Genomic DNA, 19348 nt, shown 5'->3' on the forward strand with positions numbered 1-19348 from the left:
GACTTGGGGTTGTGGGCAGAACTGGCCAGACACTAGGACCACAGCAGAGCCTTCACTGCAGTGAAGGTCCAGGAAGTGGCTGGATTGATTCCATATTGCAGTTCTTTCTTTTGTTGATACAGAGTATAGAGGTTCCTTACATAGGAAACTCAGGCATTCTGCTGATATACTGGCTGCCTAGTTCACCAGTGGCCACCTTCTTTGATTTGGCAGAGGTGCTCTCAGACATGGTGGTGGTTACCAATGAGTTGGTGACCTAAAGAGGCCAAAAGGCATCTAGAAAGACACTGATGGAAAACTCTCAATGAACCTGATGCAGCATGCTATACAGCCCACTCATTCTTGAAGACGAAAAAAAAATCATAGGTTTTTTTCCCCAGCTGCCCACAAGTTTTCCAGTTTTTCTGGGGAAGGGGTTTCCCTGACAATTTTTTTTCAGGCCACAACTCCAATTAAACATATATTTAATCATCTTGCATTGAAATCAATGAAATAGTGCTAACAGCAGTGTTATTTTTCTGCTATCTCTGTGTCAGATAGTTCATGACCCTTCCATTATTTAAGGTATCTCTACATCTGCTGACTCCTAAACCCCTAAACTTAAATCTTTACTGTTTCAAAAGCAGACAATTAACTGTGTCACCTTTGCAAATGTTTTTGCTGATAAATAACACAAATACACTCTGATCTGGATATCAATAATAGCCGTGATGGCGAACCTATAGCACTCCAGCTGTTCATGGACTATAATTCCCATCAGCCCCTGCCATCATGGCCAACTGGCCATGCTGGCAAGGGCTGATGGGAATTGTAGTTCATGAACAGCTGGAGTGCCATAGGTTCTCCACCACTGAACTATAGTATAGGCCACGCAGAAAAATGCTGTCATCTGGTCTGCTCATGGTCTATTTTGGCCGCCACATGAGCACAGGACCTTACCTATCCTGACTACTAAAATCAGGTAAGGATCACAATAATGGATCCTTGATATACATCGTAAAACCAGTACCAACTGAAGGCACCTTCCCTTAACAGCTCAAAGGGATGGTTATCGAACTACTACCTAAAAATCTACTCCTACACAAAAAGCCGTGGACTATTATTATGCAGCCTCTGCTTAGCCTTTTAAAGCAAGGTGCTAGAGAGATCAATAGAAGTCCAACTCATGGTCTTCTTGGATAATTCATATACCATGCTATGGGAAAAAAGACAGCTCAGGTAGCTTTAGTTGACGACCTCCATCTGAATGTAGACAAAGGCCATGTTTCAGTGTTGTTCCCACTGGATTTATATGCAGCCTTTGATATAGTAGATTATGCCATCCTGCTGAGGTAACTGGAGCAGGAGTAGGTATTAGAATTAGAGGATGCAACTAAACTGGTTTAAATAATTTTTTATGGACAGGATTCAAAGGATTTCTTCAGTATGGGAGCTATCCTGGTGGATTTTACAGGGTACAATCTTATTCCCCGTGATACCCAGTGGTGGGATTCAAATAATTTAACAACTGATTCCAGTGGTGGAATTCAAATAATTTAACAACTGGTTGTTTACAAGAACCATTTTAACAATTGGTTTTGCTGAAGTGGTGCAAACCTGCTGAATCCTACCACTGGTGATACTAAATCTCTAGGTAGAAATCTTTAAGTAAAATAATTTATATCTTGGAACTGAGTGCCATCAATATGAAGATATCACCCATCTTTATCTACAGTTAAATCCCCTAGCAATGTGATAAGAGTAAAATGGCTGAAAGTGAACAAATTGAAATGGAATTCAGACAAGAAAGAACTGAAGGAAGGACATAGGATTTTCACTTTCAATGGAGTTCGGATGACCCTTGCTGACTGGTTGAGAAATTAAGATTATAATGGATTATAGGGGTGTGCATTCAGATATGCTAAACTGAAAAAAGAGGCTCCATTTCAATAGAGTCAAAAAGGTAAATCCAAAAAAAAAAGCCCATTTTTAATTTTCTTTCAGCTTTTCCAGGTTCATTTAACTCTAGGGAAATCTTTAAGGAATCTGGAGAAGCTGTGTTCTGAGCTGGATGCATAAAATTTGCAGCATAGCTGCAGGTGACTCTCCTTAGAAGAACCTCCAAAATTGATAAAGATTGGGTCAGGAAGAATTGCATGTTGTAACAGAGGTCATGACTCAATTTCTCTTCTAGACTTTTGAGCATGAGATTATCTTTGTTGAGAACATTAAAATCTTCATGACTGTTCACTGCCCTGCTTAGAAAAATAATACCAAGCTTAGCCTGGACAAAGTAGATGTGACGGGAAGATACACTTACTTTGGTCTAAGATTGTTAACACACACTACAAAGATTACAAATATTAAAATATACCATCTTCTGCAGTTGCACAGAAGTATGTCACTTGTTTCCAAATAGTTCTAGCTCAAAAGTTAAGTGTTGTAACTGTCTTGTCACTGATGGACATGCTATTGTTCATAACCTACTAGCTGTAGTGAGTCTTGGCCTGCCAATACAGGCAAGAGCACTTACAAGATGCATTTACAAGTGTCACTTGGAACAACATGAATTAACATAACCTTCAGACAAAATCTCTCTCAAAGTATGATTATGCATCCATTTATTCAAGCAAGAGTTGTTTATACATGTTTAAGAAAACCTGGAAAGTATCACCAGTATTGCATTTAACTAATGTTAGAATAAACAAGTGGTTAATACAGATATACAAGTTATTCAGTAAAAAGTATAAAAATTCATAAGAAAAACATTAACATTTCCAACTGTTAAACATAACAATGTCCTTGAAAATTTCCAGAAATCAACTAAGTAACAATTTCTGTTGTTTACCTGGATGGAGCCACGCCTACCAAGTTAGGGCCTAGTCCTCGAAATAGTGAGCGAGGACCCTCCTTTTGTAAGATCATCCTGCAAAACAAACATACATATTTAATATACCTTCATCATAAGATATGTATGCTGGAACTGCAGTGATCTTTAAAAATCAAAAGAGTCACTAGAAGCAACCCATTAAATCTTACCTGTTATCCTTCAACAGATTATTCACTGTGTACAAGTCATATATTATCATGCCCATGTGAGAACAGTAAAATTACACTGCAGAACAGATACTAAAGCTATAAAATCTCCAAACAACTTATAGTATGGATGGAACTAGTGTCAGTAGGTAACTGACTGGGATGCTCAGTGCTGGTGTAGAAACCAACCTGCCACCCTCTTTCTTCTCTTACACTTCACTGGTTGGAATATTACAAGGTACAGAAGGTACAATAAGTGTTGACCAGTCTCCTTAAAAAGGTTCTACTTATTAAAATTAGGCTACATAGTGACAGCTATATGGCCAGCTGCAAAGAAGAAATAAACACTTACAAAGAGAACTGACAAACTGCTGGGCCCCAGGATAGAGCCCCTTGAGATCTAGCCACTTCAATTTTAGCACACCTTGAGGCTTGGTCAAAAAGTTTAGTGAAAAGATTCAAGGGAAATATCTATTTTATAAGGGCAGAAGGAGGAAAACAGAGCCATTCAAAAGAGGTCTGTTTCACGAAGGACAAAGGACAAACTATTTGTAAGTTTCTGGGAAGAAAATGATCCAAGATCTATGTCTACATCATGCTACCCAAATAGGTTTTGAGATAACATTCACAGGTGGAGATGGTATAGTGCTTACAGTGACAATTGTTCTAGTGGCAGCCATCAAAATTTGCCATCCCAGAGAGAGAATGAATGAGAACTGCACTTTTCTGTCCAGGATAACTGATTCTGATGTAGGTTCCATTTTCACATATATTTTTAGCCCTCATCACAACCTCTGTTAGGTTTCCTCAACTGCAAAACAGGCTGTAATTTATGATTTTTTCAACTGCTTAGAGAGTTGTACAGTTCTGTCATAGGATTGCATCAGCTTGGTTTTCACAACTCTTTTTGTTTGCAAAGTGGCTTATTTAAAAGTATTTTGACAAAAGTGGTGCAGTCTAGTGGGAGAAACTTAATACTTAAGCCTCTGGAACAGACAAATGGAGACTGACAGTCTGTTATCATAAGGCTGAGGGAACACAGAATAAATCATTATAATACTGGGGTCAAGAAAAGCAGATTGCCTTTCAAAATCTGAAAAGAAAAAATAATTTCTTCTTGCTGTCAGTTATCAAATAATGTTGAATTCTTTCTGACCTCTAACTTTTACTTTTGGCTACCCCCCTATCCAATATCAATGAGATATTGCTATAAAATATTAACCAAGCATTATCATTTGAAGAGAATGGAAACATCCTTACATAAACTTTATCACTAGAATTACAGCATGGACATTTATGGCACACAATATAAAATACCAGATGCCAAACACAATATTTTCTCTCTTTACTAGAACCAGAGGGCATACATTAAAAATGCTGGAGGGAAGAATTAGGACTAATAAAAGGAAACATTTCTTCACGCAACGCGTGACTGGTGTTTGTAATATGCTGCCACAGGAGGTGGTGATGGCCACTCACCTGGATAGCTTTAAAAGGGGCTTGGACAGATTTATGGAGGAGAAGTCAATCTATGGCTACCAATCTTGATCCTCCTTGATCTGAGATGGCAAATGCCTTAGCAGACCAGTTGATTGGGAGCAGCAGCAGGCTATTGATTTCACATCCTGCATGTGAGCTCCCAAAGGCATCTGATGAGCCACTGCGAGTAGCAGAGTGCTGGACTAGATAGACTCTGGTTCTTATGTTCAGATGTTAAGAAATGGTCACATTAGAAAATACTATTAACGGTAGAGTGTATTACTAGGAGAAAGTAAATGTGTTTAGAGCTGGATTAGGAGAGTAAAGCAATACTGATAGTAATCATCCAGAACATAGATAGTAATGCAAGAGGGCTCATTTAGTCATGGCCTTTAAAATATATAGTCCTCATCAGAAACATCTTCAGAGCCAGTTCAAATACCTTTAGATTCCAAGACAAACTTACAATCTAATCAACATGGTGTAGTACACCACTATGCTTATCAATTCAGATAAAGAGCCCAATAACTTGGACTTGTTTAAAAAAGAGAGTATTTCTTGTTCAAATAGAAACACAGGTTAATGACACAAAATTGAGCAATCAGCAAACAACAATTGTATAAAAGACTCCCTCTTGGAAAAGTTTGAACTGGTTGCTCTAAGTACATATGTTCAGTTTAATATAAGGCTTAAAAGATGCATTCTTAGCAGTAACACTGGAATAAAAGACCTCTTATGTGACATTCTTTTATCCCAATACAAACTCAAAATTCAGATTTGAATGAAAAGGTTTTCTTGTAAACTAATTGTTCCACTCTTAAAGTATGTTGCAGAGTGGCATTCCTGAATTACAATGAATATCAAGCTAATTTTCTGAAGAGTTTGATACAATTTTCACAGTCTTCATTCTAGAATACGGTGTTGCTCAAGAGAGAGAAAGCAGCTTATGAGCAAAAGATAGGAGTTTTCAGTTAATTTGCTGAGTTCAAAATTATGACCTTGGAAGAAAGACTCCTTCATATAGCTTTTAAGTTACAAAATACATGGTGCATCATAGGCATCTTACATCCACATCGGGGTGGGGAGGCTGAATCTGTTCGTGGGATGGTGCACAGCTGCTCCAGTGGATTTGAACTGGCTCTTCCCCTGGCCAAACCCTTGCTATGCCAGCAATGGCAGCAGGGCCCTCTAGGGTGGGCCATGGCAAATGCATTCCAGGGCAAGAGGGCAAATCCACTGGTGCAGCTGTGCACCACTCCCACAAGTGGAACCCCCCCCCCCATTTGGATGGAGCAGAAAGTGTATTTATTGTTTTTTTATTCATATTGCTAGCCACTCAGTTTTCTTTGGAGCAGGAAACAAATGTCTTAAATAAATACTGATTACCCATAACCATGCCATCTATTATCCTAAATAAATCTAAAAGAACTGGACTGACAGGTTAATGAAGGGCAGGGACCACAAACCTAAAAAAGCAACTGCCACCAATTCAACAGAAAACGTGTCTCTTATGCTCCATAGCCATGGTTTATTCTTCACATAACTGAAACACATTACTGAAAAGGCCCTTTTGCCACACTAGTCTCAAATATTTTACAAGAAGAAGGCAGGAAGGAAGGTGAAGCTGACCAGAATGTTATTTGTGTTCATCTGTTAGGGATCCAGTTACCTTCAAATTGGGACAGATTATTAGTTAGTGCTGAAGAATAACCATGCTGTTTTAGGAACACTGGACAAATATTTTGCATTTAGTAATAGGGAATGACAGCAGTTTTGGGAGAAAGAGACAGAGTGATTCTCTGTGGTTCAGGAGCAACATGTGACCCTTTGACATGTGGCTTTTTCTTGAGCACCATTCCCCATTTCTTGAGCACCATTTCTGCCGCACATTCCAGAAAAATGGGCATGACCACTGCCTGGTAATGCTTGCAGATACCTTCTTGAAACACTGAAGGGACCAAAAGATGGGTAAGAAAGAACACTCTCTGACCTGTGGGCCAGGTATGGGTCAAAGGACCGATCAAACTACACCCCACCCTTTTCTACATCTTCCAGACTATCTACCAGGATCCAGGCAGCCGTTGGGAAGAAAGAATGTTGGGCACAGAAAGAAGTGATTAAAACCACCATCACAGCAGCCACCCAGGAAAAAAGCATGCTGGCCCCAGTGGATGGGGACAATTTTACTTCCTTTCTCCACAGTCTCTCTCTCCTGTAAGGAGTCTCAAAAAGGTTTACAAACTCCTTTCCCTCCTCTCCCATCAACAGATTTCTTGTGAGGTAGGTGCGGCTGACAGTTCTGAAGAACTGTAACTAGCCAAAAGTCACTCACAGCAGGCTTCATATATAGGAGCGGAGAAACAACCCAATTCACAAAAAAAGAGTCCACTGCTCATGTGGAGGAGTGGGGAATCAAACCTGGTTCTTCAGATTAGAGTCTGCTGTTCTTACCCACTACACCATGCTGGCTCTCTCCAGGTGAAACATCCATATGAATGTTACTTCACAGTAAATAGCCAGTCTTGATTTCTGCATCCACTAAGCCAGATCAAGGTGAATAGTTTGGGGCACTAAAATAGTTCATCTTAGTGGAGGAAGTACATTTTATTTTCTAAGAACTTTAAGTATCAGAATGAGAGAACTCAGACAAAACTGTATGTGCCTACTCACTTTAAACAGTGGAGAGGTCCCGGAGAAACTCTAGTTACACGATTAACACTGGCACCATTCAAAGTATTCAGATGAACTTCAGAGATATACAGGGTAACTGAGGAGGACTGCAATCGTGTTTTTACAACTTCTAGGGGACATGTCAGAATAGCACCCACAGTGCCCCCACATCTGCAAAGAAGAAAACAAGATACGTAAGTGATTTTAGAATCGGACAAGTCTTCACTCAGCTAACCATTGAAGATGGGGCATAACAGATTAATTTTATTGTCTTTGTATAAAATCTCTACTAACAGCAAATAACGTAATGAAAATTGTCCAACTAAGATAAACATTTGACACTACTGCAGCAATTAAATGAGTAGAGACTGCATCTCAACAGCAATATTAAGGATTTTCCTTTTCCCTCATAAGCTCCTTGATTCATAAATCTTGAGCAGCATAATTCTATATTATTTAAGAGATATAAGGACTTAGATACATTTTTCCACTGCCGATGCAGCCTTAGGATCTTTGTCAACAAATAGGGTATTAACTGAGACACAAAGATACTAGTCCAATCTGTTAGAAATGAAATAATATAACTTGCTCTCAGATCCAATCTGTTTAGAAAGGAATAATTTAACTTGATTTTAGACCCTTATAAAAATTACATTCCATGGACCAGTGTGCTAGAGAATCAATAGAATCAGAATAACATGGGCATATTCTTTCAAAACATACCTTTGGCTCAAAAGTAACTAACAATTGTCCAAAAACCAGGTTTGATTTTATTAGTTGCAGCCTTTTGATAGGAAGTCCAGGTGAGATTATAAGAAAAGAGAATACCAAGATAAGCAAACTCCTTAACCTGATCATCATCAATGCCATCTAATACCCAACGGAAAGAGGTCATTTTAATATAATGTGATTGCTCTGGCAGCACATATACTAAAACTGGAACAATATTAAGAACTCTCTGCTGACATCTCTTGTAAACACACAGAAAGCAAAAAAATACAGATAAAGAAAATAAAGTGCTGCAGGCAATTTTGGCTTTTCTGGCAGCTGCTCCTAAAATGTAGAAATATCTTGCCTGGGAGCTTCATTAACCTCTCTCCTTCCTGGCCTTCCAACACTGCCTAAAAACATACTTATTCACAAAGGTTTTGAGTAAAATTTGATTCTATTTCTTATTTTGTGTGTTTGTGGATTTCTTAAAGTAAAATATCTTGCTTGTTATCTTGTTTTGAGCCCTGAGTGTGTTTGTTCAGCAAAAAGCTGAACACTGTCCAAATAAACAGAAATTTAAAGGCACTCCTTCAGGGGTAGGGAACCTGCGGCTCTCCAGATGTTCAGGAACTACAATTCCCATCAGCCCCTACCAGCATGGCCAATTGGCCATGCTGACAGAGGCTGATGGGAATTGTAGTTCCTGAACATCTGGAGAGCCGCAGGTTCCCTACCCCTGCACTCCTTCATTTTAAACATTCAGCCTGCACTAGAATGTAAACAACCAATAGTATCAAGATCGGTAGGGCAGGAAGGGTGGTCAAAAGTAAACAAAGGAAAAGGAGAAGTTCTAGCCTGCCCATAGGCTTGTTCTATTAAAGTCATCCCCTCCAACTGCAACCCCCCCCCCACATGTCAAATGCTTTTCTCACACTACTCATCTCCTAGTTCCAGAATTAATAAAAGCAACTGTTGCAACATATTTTATGATATAGCAGAAGAGCTTTAGAAAACTTTTTGAAATGAACTCTTGTTTTACTACGAAACTAATAAACATCAACATATTCTCATGTCAAGACAGGTTTGTGTGTTCCACATTATGGCACAAAATTTAAGATGCCTTTCACAACATACCTAAAAAAAAGTTTTCCATGTTTTGCATTTGAACTGATTTTAGTGAAATTATTTTTAAGTAAAAAAGCTTAGGTACACAGATAAAACTTTAACTGTCTTGTCAAATAAAATGCTACATAAAAATATTAACTAATCTCAAAAACAAACTTCTTCACATGAAATAACTAATAAATATTGGAAATGAAATATACTTCTCTTTGATGTTGACAACTGATTTCTTAATTTCCTGCTATCTCTTAAACAGGTATTTTACCTGTATAAATATTACACAAAAGGTACTGGCCAATAAGTTAGATACTTTTTTTATGCTCAGCAATAAAAATGACCTGAGAGAAACTTACTAGATGAAAGGAGCCAGAAACATTCCTTACCAGCTATGTTACAAAAATAGTTGGCACGGATAACTCAGAGTTACTTTCACCCTGCTGTGCATGTGACTGCATGCATTTTTTTCTAGCTATGCTGACCCAAAATTAGGGTCAGCAAGCCTATAACCACAGCTCTGCAACAGGAACTCTGTAAATTAAATCATCTTCTGTGCAATGTGAACTTTGATCAACTTCAAGGAATCTTGAAACAGACAGACATTCTAGCCCAAACGACTATCCCAAAAAGACAAAGAGGAAAATTACTAGCTTCAGAAGCATGTCACATGCTTCTGGCCCTGTCCAGCTCTAAAAAAATGTTCTCCAGGTAAAATGTTCTTCTATGATGAGGTGCATGGAGCCCAGCAGTAGAAACATCCCAGAAGAAAGGCAGTTATTGCCTAGCATGATAGAGCATATAGTAACCATTTAGACAGAAAATGTGGTAAGTTTTTAAAAAGCAAGAGAGTCCAACACCTTATCAGCTTGTGTGTTTGTGAAGCGATCAGTGTGGAGAGGATTTCTGATCTGGAAACAAGGTGAAATAAACTTAGGCCCCTTCTGCACATACAGAACAATACACTTTCAATTCACTTTGCAGCTGGATTTGACTGTGCGGAATAGCAAAACCCACTTGCAAACAATTGTGAAACTGGATTGAAAGTGCATTATTCTGCATGTGCAGAAGCGGTCTTAGACTTGTCCGCTTTTACACAAGTTTAAACACAACCCTGTTAAGTGGTTAATTTTATATTTTCTGACTGGAACCCTCAGATCACTAATCAAGCAGATAGGTATTTCCTAGCTATAATGAGGCTCCAGGAACTGACTATAAATAACTTTGGAAAAATTCATTTTTCATCCTCTTTTACAGTTTATGATTTAGTTGTATTAAAGCGTGCTCTGTGAGACCGAGTAATCTAACAAAGAAGTTGGAGGAAGTTGACATATTTCCATACATAGATATTATATTCAAGACATTATATTCAGCCCTAATATGCACAATGGATGGTGGAATGGAGTGTCAATCCCACCCAGTTTATGTGTATCCATGGTAAATACGCATATAGGACCTATGTAGAGAAATACTCTACCAGTGCAGTTAGCAGAATTCCTGATCATGTGGAAACAACCCTATGTACATTTTCATATGCACATGAATGTATGGTGTGGGTCTAAAAAGGGTTTCAGTGCATCTTCTTTCCTTTTTTTAAAAAAATCCAACAGCAGTTTCTTAGGAATTTAAGGAATATTTATGATTAAAAAATCCACTAATGTAAAGCAAACTGATCATATTCACCCCTTTCTGTTATAGACACAGAATAACCTTGCTAAAAATTCTTCCTCAAACCCTTTCTTCGATCTCCAGTGTTACTAGATTCTTATTTCCAGTAATACACCATGAGATACTCAATGTCTGAGCCTATCTATGTTTCTTCTGAAGAAAATCTCACAGAGCATAACGTGGTTTATTCCCAAATGATACATAACATTATTGCTTTTATTTCTCTAGCCCAAATCTTGCACAACTTTCATAGCACTTCACAGTACTTTAGCAAGTTGCTTCAGACATCCCAGCAGCCATTCCAAAAAGATCTATGTATAAACAAGGAAAGTTGTGTTTGTGTGTGCTTATGTGAGGAGAGTATGTAATCCTTTTGAGTCTATTCTATTGTTTTTTAAAAAATACAGCACTACCAGGTATAACAAACAGGTTGTTAGAGATGTTTACCTTCATAAGAGAACATAAGCATCACCTTGATAGCTGAAAGAGTTGATTAGGTAGATTCTGTTCATAACAGTTTGTTAGAATAAAATGTTGTAAGCTTTTAAGATACCCCAAGACTAGTTTATTTGTTGCATCAAGAGATTAACATACCCATCCCTGTGTGCTTGTACAACAATTGAAGAATTAAATTGAACAAGGGATACATCTATAAAAATATACACAAGAAACCTTTTTTATTTTTTACACAGCAAACCTATATTGTTATCCTCTAAATTACTCATGGAACTTACAAAGTATACAAACAGTGATCTAAGATTTAGTACAAAGATTACATGACTTTTTTTTAGCACCACTCCCATGCCCGTGCTCTCTCTCTGCACTTCCATATCTATGACCTACACCAAACAAGTCCTGCAAGTCTCTGCTACCCACATGCAAAACTAGGTATTTTGTGTAAGAATGCGTAAAAGGAAACAAACAATATTTACAAAGACAAACACAAAGCATCCCGGTTTTTCACCTACCCTCCTGCAAACAGATGCACGCAGGTATCTTTTTGGTTCATCGTCTCTCATTCTTGTCCCCAACAAACACGAAGGGGTAGCAGGAAGGTGGTGGTGGGCAAAGATCAGTTCTCCAGTCTGCTATTTTGAGCAGAGATAACGAGGCAGGACTAGCATTCGCTGCTGAAAACGCAACCTGAGTGGTACTGTTCGGGTTTTACTCGGAGCTGCTGGAAAAAGCAGGCCCGGGTAACTGCTCCTGAAATACTAAAAGCCTGATTTCGGAGCAACAGCGCATGATACAGACCCAGCCAGCCTTCTCGTCCCTACATATGAAAGAAGGCCCAATATAAACAGACGCTGCCATTGGCGCTGGAGGGGATGTGACGTCACTAGCCAAGGCTTATCAGGCTTTGTGCACGTGATCACAGTCTACGCTCATCAATGGAAGCAAAGGCAGCATGCTAGGAAAAGAAACGCAGGCCTGCAACCGGGCGACGCGTCTCGCCCGCCCGCTCCCTGCAGGTGGGGGAGGCTGAGAAAAGGAGGGCGGCGAGAGTCCCGGGGCGGTTTGCCTGGAAGTAAGCCCCACTGGGTTTTGTGAAGTTAGCTTCCAAAGAAAGTGACTAATGAGAGTGCTACGCCACGTGTATTTGCATGAAACGCGACCCCCTGGCGCAACAGGATTAGAATTATCTGTTCACCTTTGGCTCTGAAGGGGAAGGGAATGACCTGGTTTCACACGCTCCTATCTGCAGCTGCTTTACGCCATCAGGAAAGAAAGTGTTCTTGTTTAAAATGGCATCCTGTCTCACAGCTGTGTAGTTACTTGACAGTAGGTTAAGACTAGTATAGAATTGCAGTGTTACACTAGGGAGAAGAGGAATAGAGTTAGGACGGAGGCAACTTCGACAATTCGCCAGCCTCGCAAAAGAAATTGTGTCCCTCCTTAAAAACTTCACCCAAAGTAGTTGCAGGCGTCCGAAGGCATAAAATAAACTGTTGGGTCTGACTAACGGTGTATCTAGTCCAATACATACTTTGCACATGGTCACAGCAATTAAGGCAAGCAAGCAGAGTAAAAAAGAACTTTCAACAGATAATTCCTGAAAAACATGAGGGTGATGGGGAACCATATATTCTGCTTCTTGTGTGTGTCTAATCTTGATAAAACACTGCCGTGTCCAACTTCTGACTATTTTCTGGTTTTTAAAAATGGATTTCCCACACACCAAGCTGAAAGTCTTCAAAGAAGCACAGTCATTTCCAATAATAGAGTACATAAAAACAGGATCAAAATCTAAAAACAAACTGAAATTTAAGGGTACTTTGCTATTTTCTGGTTCCAAGTTGTTCACGTTCCTCATGGGCATGGCTTTCTAGGCTGGATTTTTGTTCCACAAAACAGTACTGAATGAGAGCCAACCTTTTTCTATCAATGCATACTTCAGCTGCAGGGAACTGTTTTTCTCCAGTGATAAAAATCTGGGCTTTGCAAAGACACGCCCTAACTGTCCAGATGTCAACTGAATTGTATGGAAGACGGTTGCAGAAGAATGAACACGTTAACCCCCTTAAGATCCCTAAAGTGCATCAACCTGTTGCCAACAATTTAGATGTTTCTACCAAGCCTAGAAAGGGCAGGTACATAAGCTTCCTTTTCCCTATGTCCCTAGAAATGGTATTCGGAGGTAAACTGTCACTGAACATGGACAGCATTCATAGCTAACAGCTATTTTTAGTTAAAATAACCAGAGGCTGATTTGTCACAATAACAATAGAAAAGAAAATGTAGGACATTAATGATTTTTACATTCAAACTCCAAAACCTTACTTATTTAAATTTTGCCTATTTTCTTGATCAGGATTGTCACAATCCCATCTGATGTAGAAGTGAAGAAAATTCTCAAGCTCAAGCAGAGGCTGAGTCAAAGGAGATCAGGCAATGCTGTGATTCATACAGATACAATAGGAAGCCTGTACTGCAAGAGGATATATTTTGGACCTATAGGAAACAAACTTTAAATTTATTTTAAATAATTATTTCACAACCACTTCTTACCATCATTTCATCACACTCAGATCAGTGTGGCATAGCGGTTGAAACAATTGGGGGCACCTGAATGCTAATATTCCCAGTGGATGACCTTGGGCCAGTCACTCTTCCCTTAGTCAAACCTACCTCAAAGAATTGTTGGAAAGATAAAATACCACACCAAGCTCTTCGGAGTCAGGGTCTAATGATAGTAAAACTCTAATTGGGAAAGAAAAATCAACTAGACAACTCTCCCCTGTGCCCCACTATGTTTCACTTAGGGGTGGGTCCCAATGGATTTATTCCTAAGTATGCAGGTTCATGCACAGTCGTACGCTGGTAGGTTTAACAGCAGCTGTGGCAACTAACAAAGAAACAAACGGGAAGGTTTCTCACCCTTTCGCCTTTGCTCCCACCCCAAGAACCCCACTTCTGCAGCAACTGAAACGAACCACCGTTTTCCCTTTCCGGAAGTCATGCATCCCCACCCACCCTTACTCAGACAGGCCCCATGGAAATCCGATACTCTTCCCCACGAGCGACGGGCAGCTGATCACCCTCGCGCGCTTCTCCTGCCCCACGCGGAGATCGAGTGCAGCTGTCGTTTGCACCTACCCTCCAGCAAACAAATGCACCAGGGTGTCTCTCTGGCTCATTCTCTCTCATTCTCGTCCTCAGCCGACGGGAGAGAGAGCAAGGGAGGGGAAAGAAGATGGTGTTGAGCACTTCCTTCTGCAGCTGCTTAGTGGCGCAGCAAAGCTTGACAAGGCTCTGTTGCCGCCACCTATTGGGAATGGAGCAAATCACAAGCCTGTATTTTATTTATCTCAGGGCATGCCTCAGAAACCATACAAGACGCACCACCCACGTGTGTGTTTACTGCCATTCAGTTGCTTCCGACTCCTGGCGACCCCATAAATCGATGTCTTCCATCACCTCCTGTCATGGACGTGGGTAAGGGGGGGGGGTTCTCGGGTTTGAACCCCCCCCATTCATGCCCGAAGCTCCGCCCACCCGTTTGTGGGTTTTTAAAACATTTTAGTGCTTTTTCGGTTTTTGGCCTGCAGGGGGCGCATTGTTTGTGCTAGCAGCACCAAACTTTCAGGGATTGTTTGGGGGACTTTCCTGATGATACTACCCGTGTTTGGTGAGGTTTGGTTCAGGGGGTCCAAAGTTATGGACTCCTAAAGGGGGTGCCCCCATCCTCCATTGTTTCCAATGGGAGCTAATAGAAGATGAGGGCTACACCTTTGATGGTCCATAACTTTGAACCCCCTGAACCAAACTTCACCAAACCTGAATGGTATCATTAGGAGAGACTCCTAAAGATACCCTGAAAGTTTGGTGCTTCTAGCTTAACCATTGCACCCCTGACAGCAGGCACCCCCCAAATTTCCCCAGAGTCTCCTTTTAAATCCACTCCCTTCGGCATGGATTTAAAGGGAGAATCTGAGGTCCTCAGTTTAGAAGAAGAAGAGTTTGGATTGATATCCCCTCTTTCTCTCCTGTAGGAGACTCAAAGGGGCTTACAATCTCCTTGCCCTTGCACCCTCACAACAAACACCCTGTGAGGTGGGTGGGGCTGAGAGACCTCCAAAAAGCTGTGACTAGCCCAAGGTCACCCAGCTGGCATGTGTGGGAGTGCACAGGCTAATCTGAATTCCCCAGATAAACCTCCACAGCTCAAGTGGCAGAACAGGGAATCAAACCCGGTTCCTCCAGATTAGAATGCACCTGCTCTGAACCACTACGCCACATTGAAAGTGATGCTGTTTCAGGGTGGGGGATAATCCACCCCAAAACAGCATCACTTTCAATGTTGTTTAACTAGGGACCCCAGATTCTCCCTTTAAGGTGGATTTAAAAGGAGAATTCGGGCTCTCTAGTTTAAACACCATTGAAAGTGATGCTGTTTGGGGGTGGATTCCAGCATCACAGGGGCTGCCCGGGGGGAGGGGGGGGCGCAAAACTCAGATTTTGCACCAGGCTCTATTTTCCCTCTATGCCTCTGCCCAGAGGGGAGGGGCAGGGGAGGACAGGGCAGGGGAGTCTGCCATCCCCGACCTCAGAGAGCTGCTTTTATAAGCGCTAGGTGAGGGGTGGGGCTTGGGGAAGCGTGGCCATGCCCGAACACCCCCATAAAAAAATCTATACCTATGTCCCTGCGTTCGTGTTGTTGCCACCCTCCAAGTGGTAGCTGGATACCTCCAGGGATTACAGAGAAGATAGCCTGTAGAGCTGTTGAGAAGGATGATTGCTAGAAGAGGGAGCACTTTCTTGTGTGGGTCTTTTGTACTTGAGCGTTTATGGCAGTTGTGAGGGAGAGTTGATCTCCAGAGAAGGCATACGGCTGCAAGCTTCTCATCTCAATGCTGAACACAGTGAACAGTGTTGGTACATTTTCTACCTGCCTCGTGCAGAAAATGCTTCCAGCATAGTGTACTGGTTAAGAGCAATGGACTATAAGCTGGAGAATTGGGTTTGATTTCCCACTCCCCCACATGAATGATGGATTCTTACTTGGTGAACCAGATTTATTTCCCCACTCGCAAATTCCTGCTGGGTGACCTTGGGCTAGTCACAATTTGTTCAGAACTCTCTGAGCCCCACCTACCTCACAAGGTGTCTGTGACTGTTGTGGGAAGAGGAGGGGAAAGGAGTTTGTAATTCACTTTGACTTGCCTTACAGGTGAGAAATCCAAACTCCCCCTCCTTTTCTTCTTCTCTTGTTCCAGATTTTTCTGCAATTTGTGGGAAGGACCTGGAGGCTTTTTTGTTCTGACTTTTGAAACTATTCAATATATCATTTTGTCAATAGCTTTTCAACCCAAACTCCCAGTTCCGTTGCCCCTTTCCTGCCTTTAAATAAAAGTTGTATTTTATTCAAGTGTCTGTTCAGGTTTTTATGGGGTAGTGGTGACCTTGAAAACATTAACAGACTTACAGTTCAGCTCTTTTAAACATTCACACCTTCTTACTTTCAGCACTGTGTGAGATTTCTTAGAACACATGTGCTTATGGGGTAAAATACATACACATAATCAATCTACATGTCAGCAATGCTACACTGGTGAAGGGCCCATACTAGAGCAGCAGTTGTGACACGTAGCTGAAATGTTTACCTCCTGACCATGTAAATTCTACTCAAGATTGTGAATTTTCTACTTGGAAAATACTCAGATAGGAAATTCAAAACATGTGTGGCAGATTTTTGAATTTCTGTGTGGCAGTTCAAACATCTGAGAGATTTATAAATGAGACTTAGTACTTTTTGGTGTTATTTATCATGATGATAAGGATAATGATAAGGATAACATGAAGCGTCCTGTCAGGGCTGCAAAGCACCCACCCCAAACTCCTACCGGTATTGCCTGCCACTGCTCCAAGCGGTGGCAAGGGGAAATTTAAAAAAACCTCACTGGTGTTGCAAGGATGATGATGTCACTTCCAGAGGAAAATCCATGCACAGCTGTGGTGGTTCTGTGGATTTCTGAGTTCCTAGAACTACCACTATAATTTCTATATTTCTCCCAGATGTGATGTTATCATGCTCATGATGCTCCCCCACAATTCCCCAAACCACATATCCTGTTGAGGTGATATCATAGTATGCTTTACACTACAAACACAAGATGATTATGAGGCCATGTACAAAAAATTCTTTTCAAATTTCAGACAGCCCAATCCAGAGTCCAGAGACAGCACTACTGCAGCACCACCGTGCCCCTTCCAGAGGGCTTTTTGGCAGCGCAGGATGAAAATACAAGAAAACCCTCTCCATCTCACTGAAAAGCTCTCCGATGGGCTTGGGTGGCTTAATGGGTGGTGCCCATTCCCTGGGCACCCGTGTTCTAGAAGGCAATACCAGGCTGGAAGTTGATTAAGAATAAATAAGAGTAGAGGGTAATACTGAAAGTGGTAGAAGTGTTCAATCAGAAAGACTAATTAAATTAAAGACAATTAAAAGTTAAGATTTATTTATTATTAGTTTTATATGCCTCTCTTCCCCTTGAGGGCTCAGATACTGTTTATTGAAAACAGGACAGCTACAACTATTTAAAAAGTGTACCATAAATTCATTATGTGCTCTTTGGAGAATGGAAAGTCTTATGATAGTTTTATGTTCCAAAACTTAGCGAATCAATGTTCTTTTCATTCTGTCCTGTATTCATGTGATACTTGTGATCCAAATCCTTACAACCCCAAATTCTAAAAAATATGACGAATCCTTGTAAACTGGATTGCCTTTTATTTTAGTATGTTTGATATGAATTAATGCTTTTTGGCATGCTCACCAAGCAAATGCATGTTTAATACCATTTCAGGAGTGGGAGGAAGATTGCCTTAGCTGACTGACAGGCCTGATAAGGCCTTTCACCCTACTCTGTTGTGGGTTCACCAATCCTGGTGCCCAGTGCCCCCCAGTACAATTCTAGGGCCAGCTGAGGCAACCACCCCCACCCCCACCCCCACCCCCACCCCCAGGTTCTGGCCCAACCAAGTCACATTTATGTCATATCTGGCCCTCATAACAAATGAGTTCAACACCCCTGATTAGCATTATTAATCTCATTGAAATCAATGGGATTTAAGTTGTTGAACTATTTGCAAGCCTGAAATTCTTAATTAAATCCAAAATGCCTTTGAATGCTGAGGAATTTTTTTAAGTTAAAAAAAATTCAAACTGTCTTGCTGAAATAATGGTACTTAAGTAGGAGAACTTTTCAGAATCCATTAAATAAGTCATGATTTGAATTTGCTCATGTTTCTATCAGTGTGACATTACGTGTGTGTATCCACTTTGAGTATGCATTCCCTTCAGGTTTGATTCTTGGTTACACATACATTTCCCCCTCTTTGGAACTCACTGTGCTCTCAGAACAGAAAATTCCCTGTTAAAGTGGGACTTTTTCTCTCTCCTCACAGGGCCACCATTTCAAAACAATCAGAAGGGCATTTTTTTACTTGAAATTGAAATAATCTAGCAAAGTAATACTAGACCAAAGATGGTACCAAAAGAAAAAAAAAGAAAAAAGATGCAGGCAACTTTCCCAAATAGAGGTTGCACAGAAAGAACTAGGAAGTGGTGGGTGGCCAAAATGGGAGACTATGGAATCATAGAATCATAAAGTGAAAGAGACCAGAAGGGCCATCAGAAGGGCCATCAGAAGGGCCATTCCAGACCTTTTACCATTTTGGTTGCCCTCCTTTAGACCCGTTCCATCAATATCCTTCTTGACTTTTGGTGCCCAGAACTGGACACAATATTCAGGTGAGCTCTGACCAATGCAGAATAGAGTGGTGCTATTACATCCCTTGATTTAGTCACATTTTTAATTCACTCCCAAAGATTCATTATTTCTTGAAACTGCAATTCCTGACTTCCCTTCTTTTCTCCAGAGCAAAAAAAGTACAATTTTGAGTTCCAGTTGGAGATACTAGTTTGCCATTAAGGGTCTGAGTAGGCTAAGTCCAAAGTATTTCTGTGAATACCTGTTCTCATGCAAATCCTCCAACTGTACGGAAGCTGGAAAACATAATAGGGACTGGAAAACACTAAAAGCAGAGTAGTTACCCCACTGATGTAAAATCAGCTGCCTGTAAAGGCTCATCTTTATCCCTTACAGTTAAGGCTTTTCTATTCTTTCAGGCATTCCATACCAGAATTCAAAAAGAAAAAACACTTTGCATGGACATTTTTCCCCCA

At 40.7% G+C, this 19348-nt stretch overlaps 1 protein-coding gene across 1 annotated transcript in view; it reads right to left on the reverse strand.

Annotated features, from left to right (window-relative positions):
* The window catches only part of SLC25A36 (solute carrier family 25 member 36), a 37870-nt gene extending 23479 nt beyond the window's left edge, over positions 1-14391 (reverse strand). The window contains 3 exon segments of the mRNA XM_048505308.1: positions 2828-2905; positions 7165-7335; positions 14257-14391. Of these exon segments, the coding sequence (XP_048361265.1) occupies positions 2828-2905; positions 7165-7335; positions 14257-14297 (290 nt within the window). The 5' untranslated portion in view covers positions 14298-14391.
* Positions 14392-19348: the final 4957 nt, after the last annotated feature.

The sequence above is a fragment of the Sphaerodactylus townsendi genome, linkage group LG08 (assembly GCF_021028975.2).
Source record: "Sphaerodactylus townsendi isolate TG3544 linkage group LG08, MPM_Stown_v2.3, whole genome shotgun sequence".
Taxonomy (NCBI): domain Eukaryota; kingdom Metazoa; phylum Chordata; class Lepidosauria; order Squamata; family Sphaerodactylidae; genus Sphaerodactylus; species Sphaerodactylus townsendi.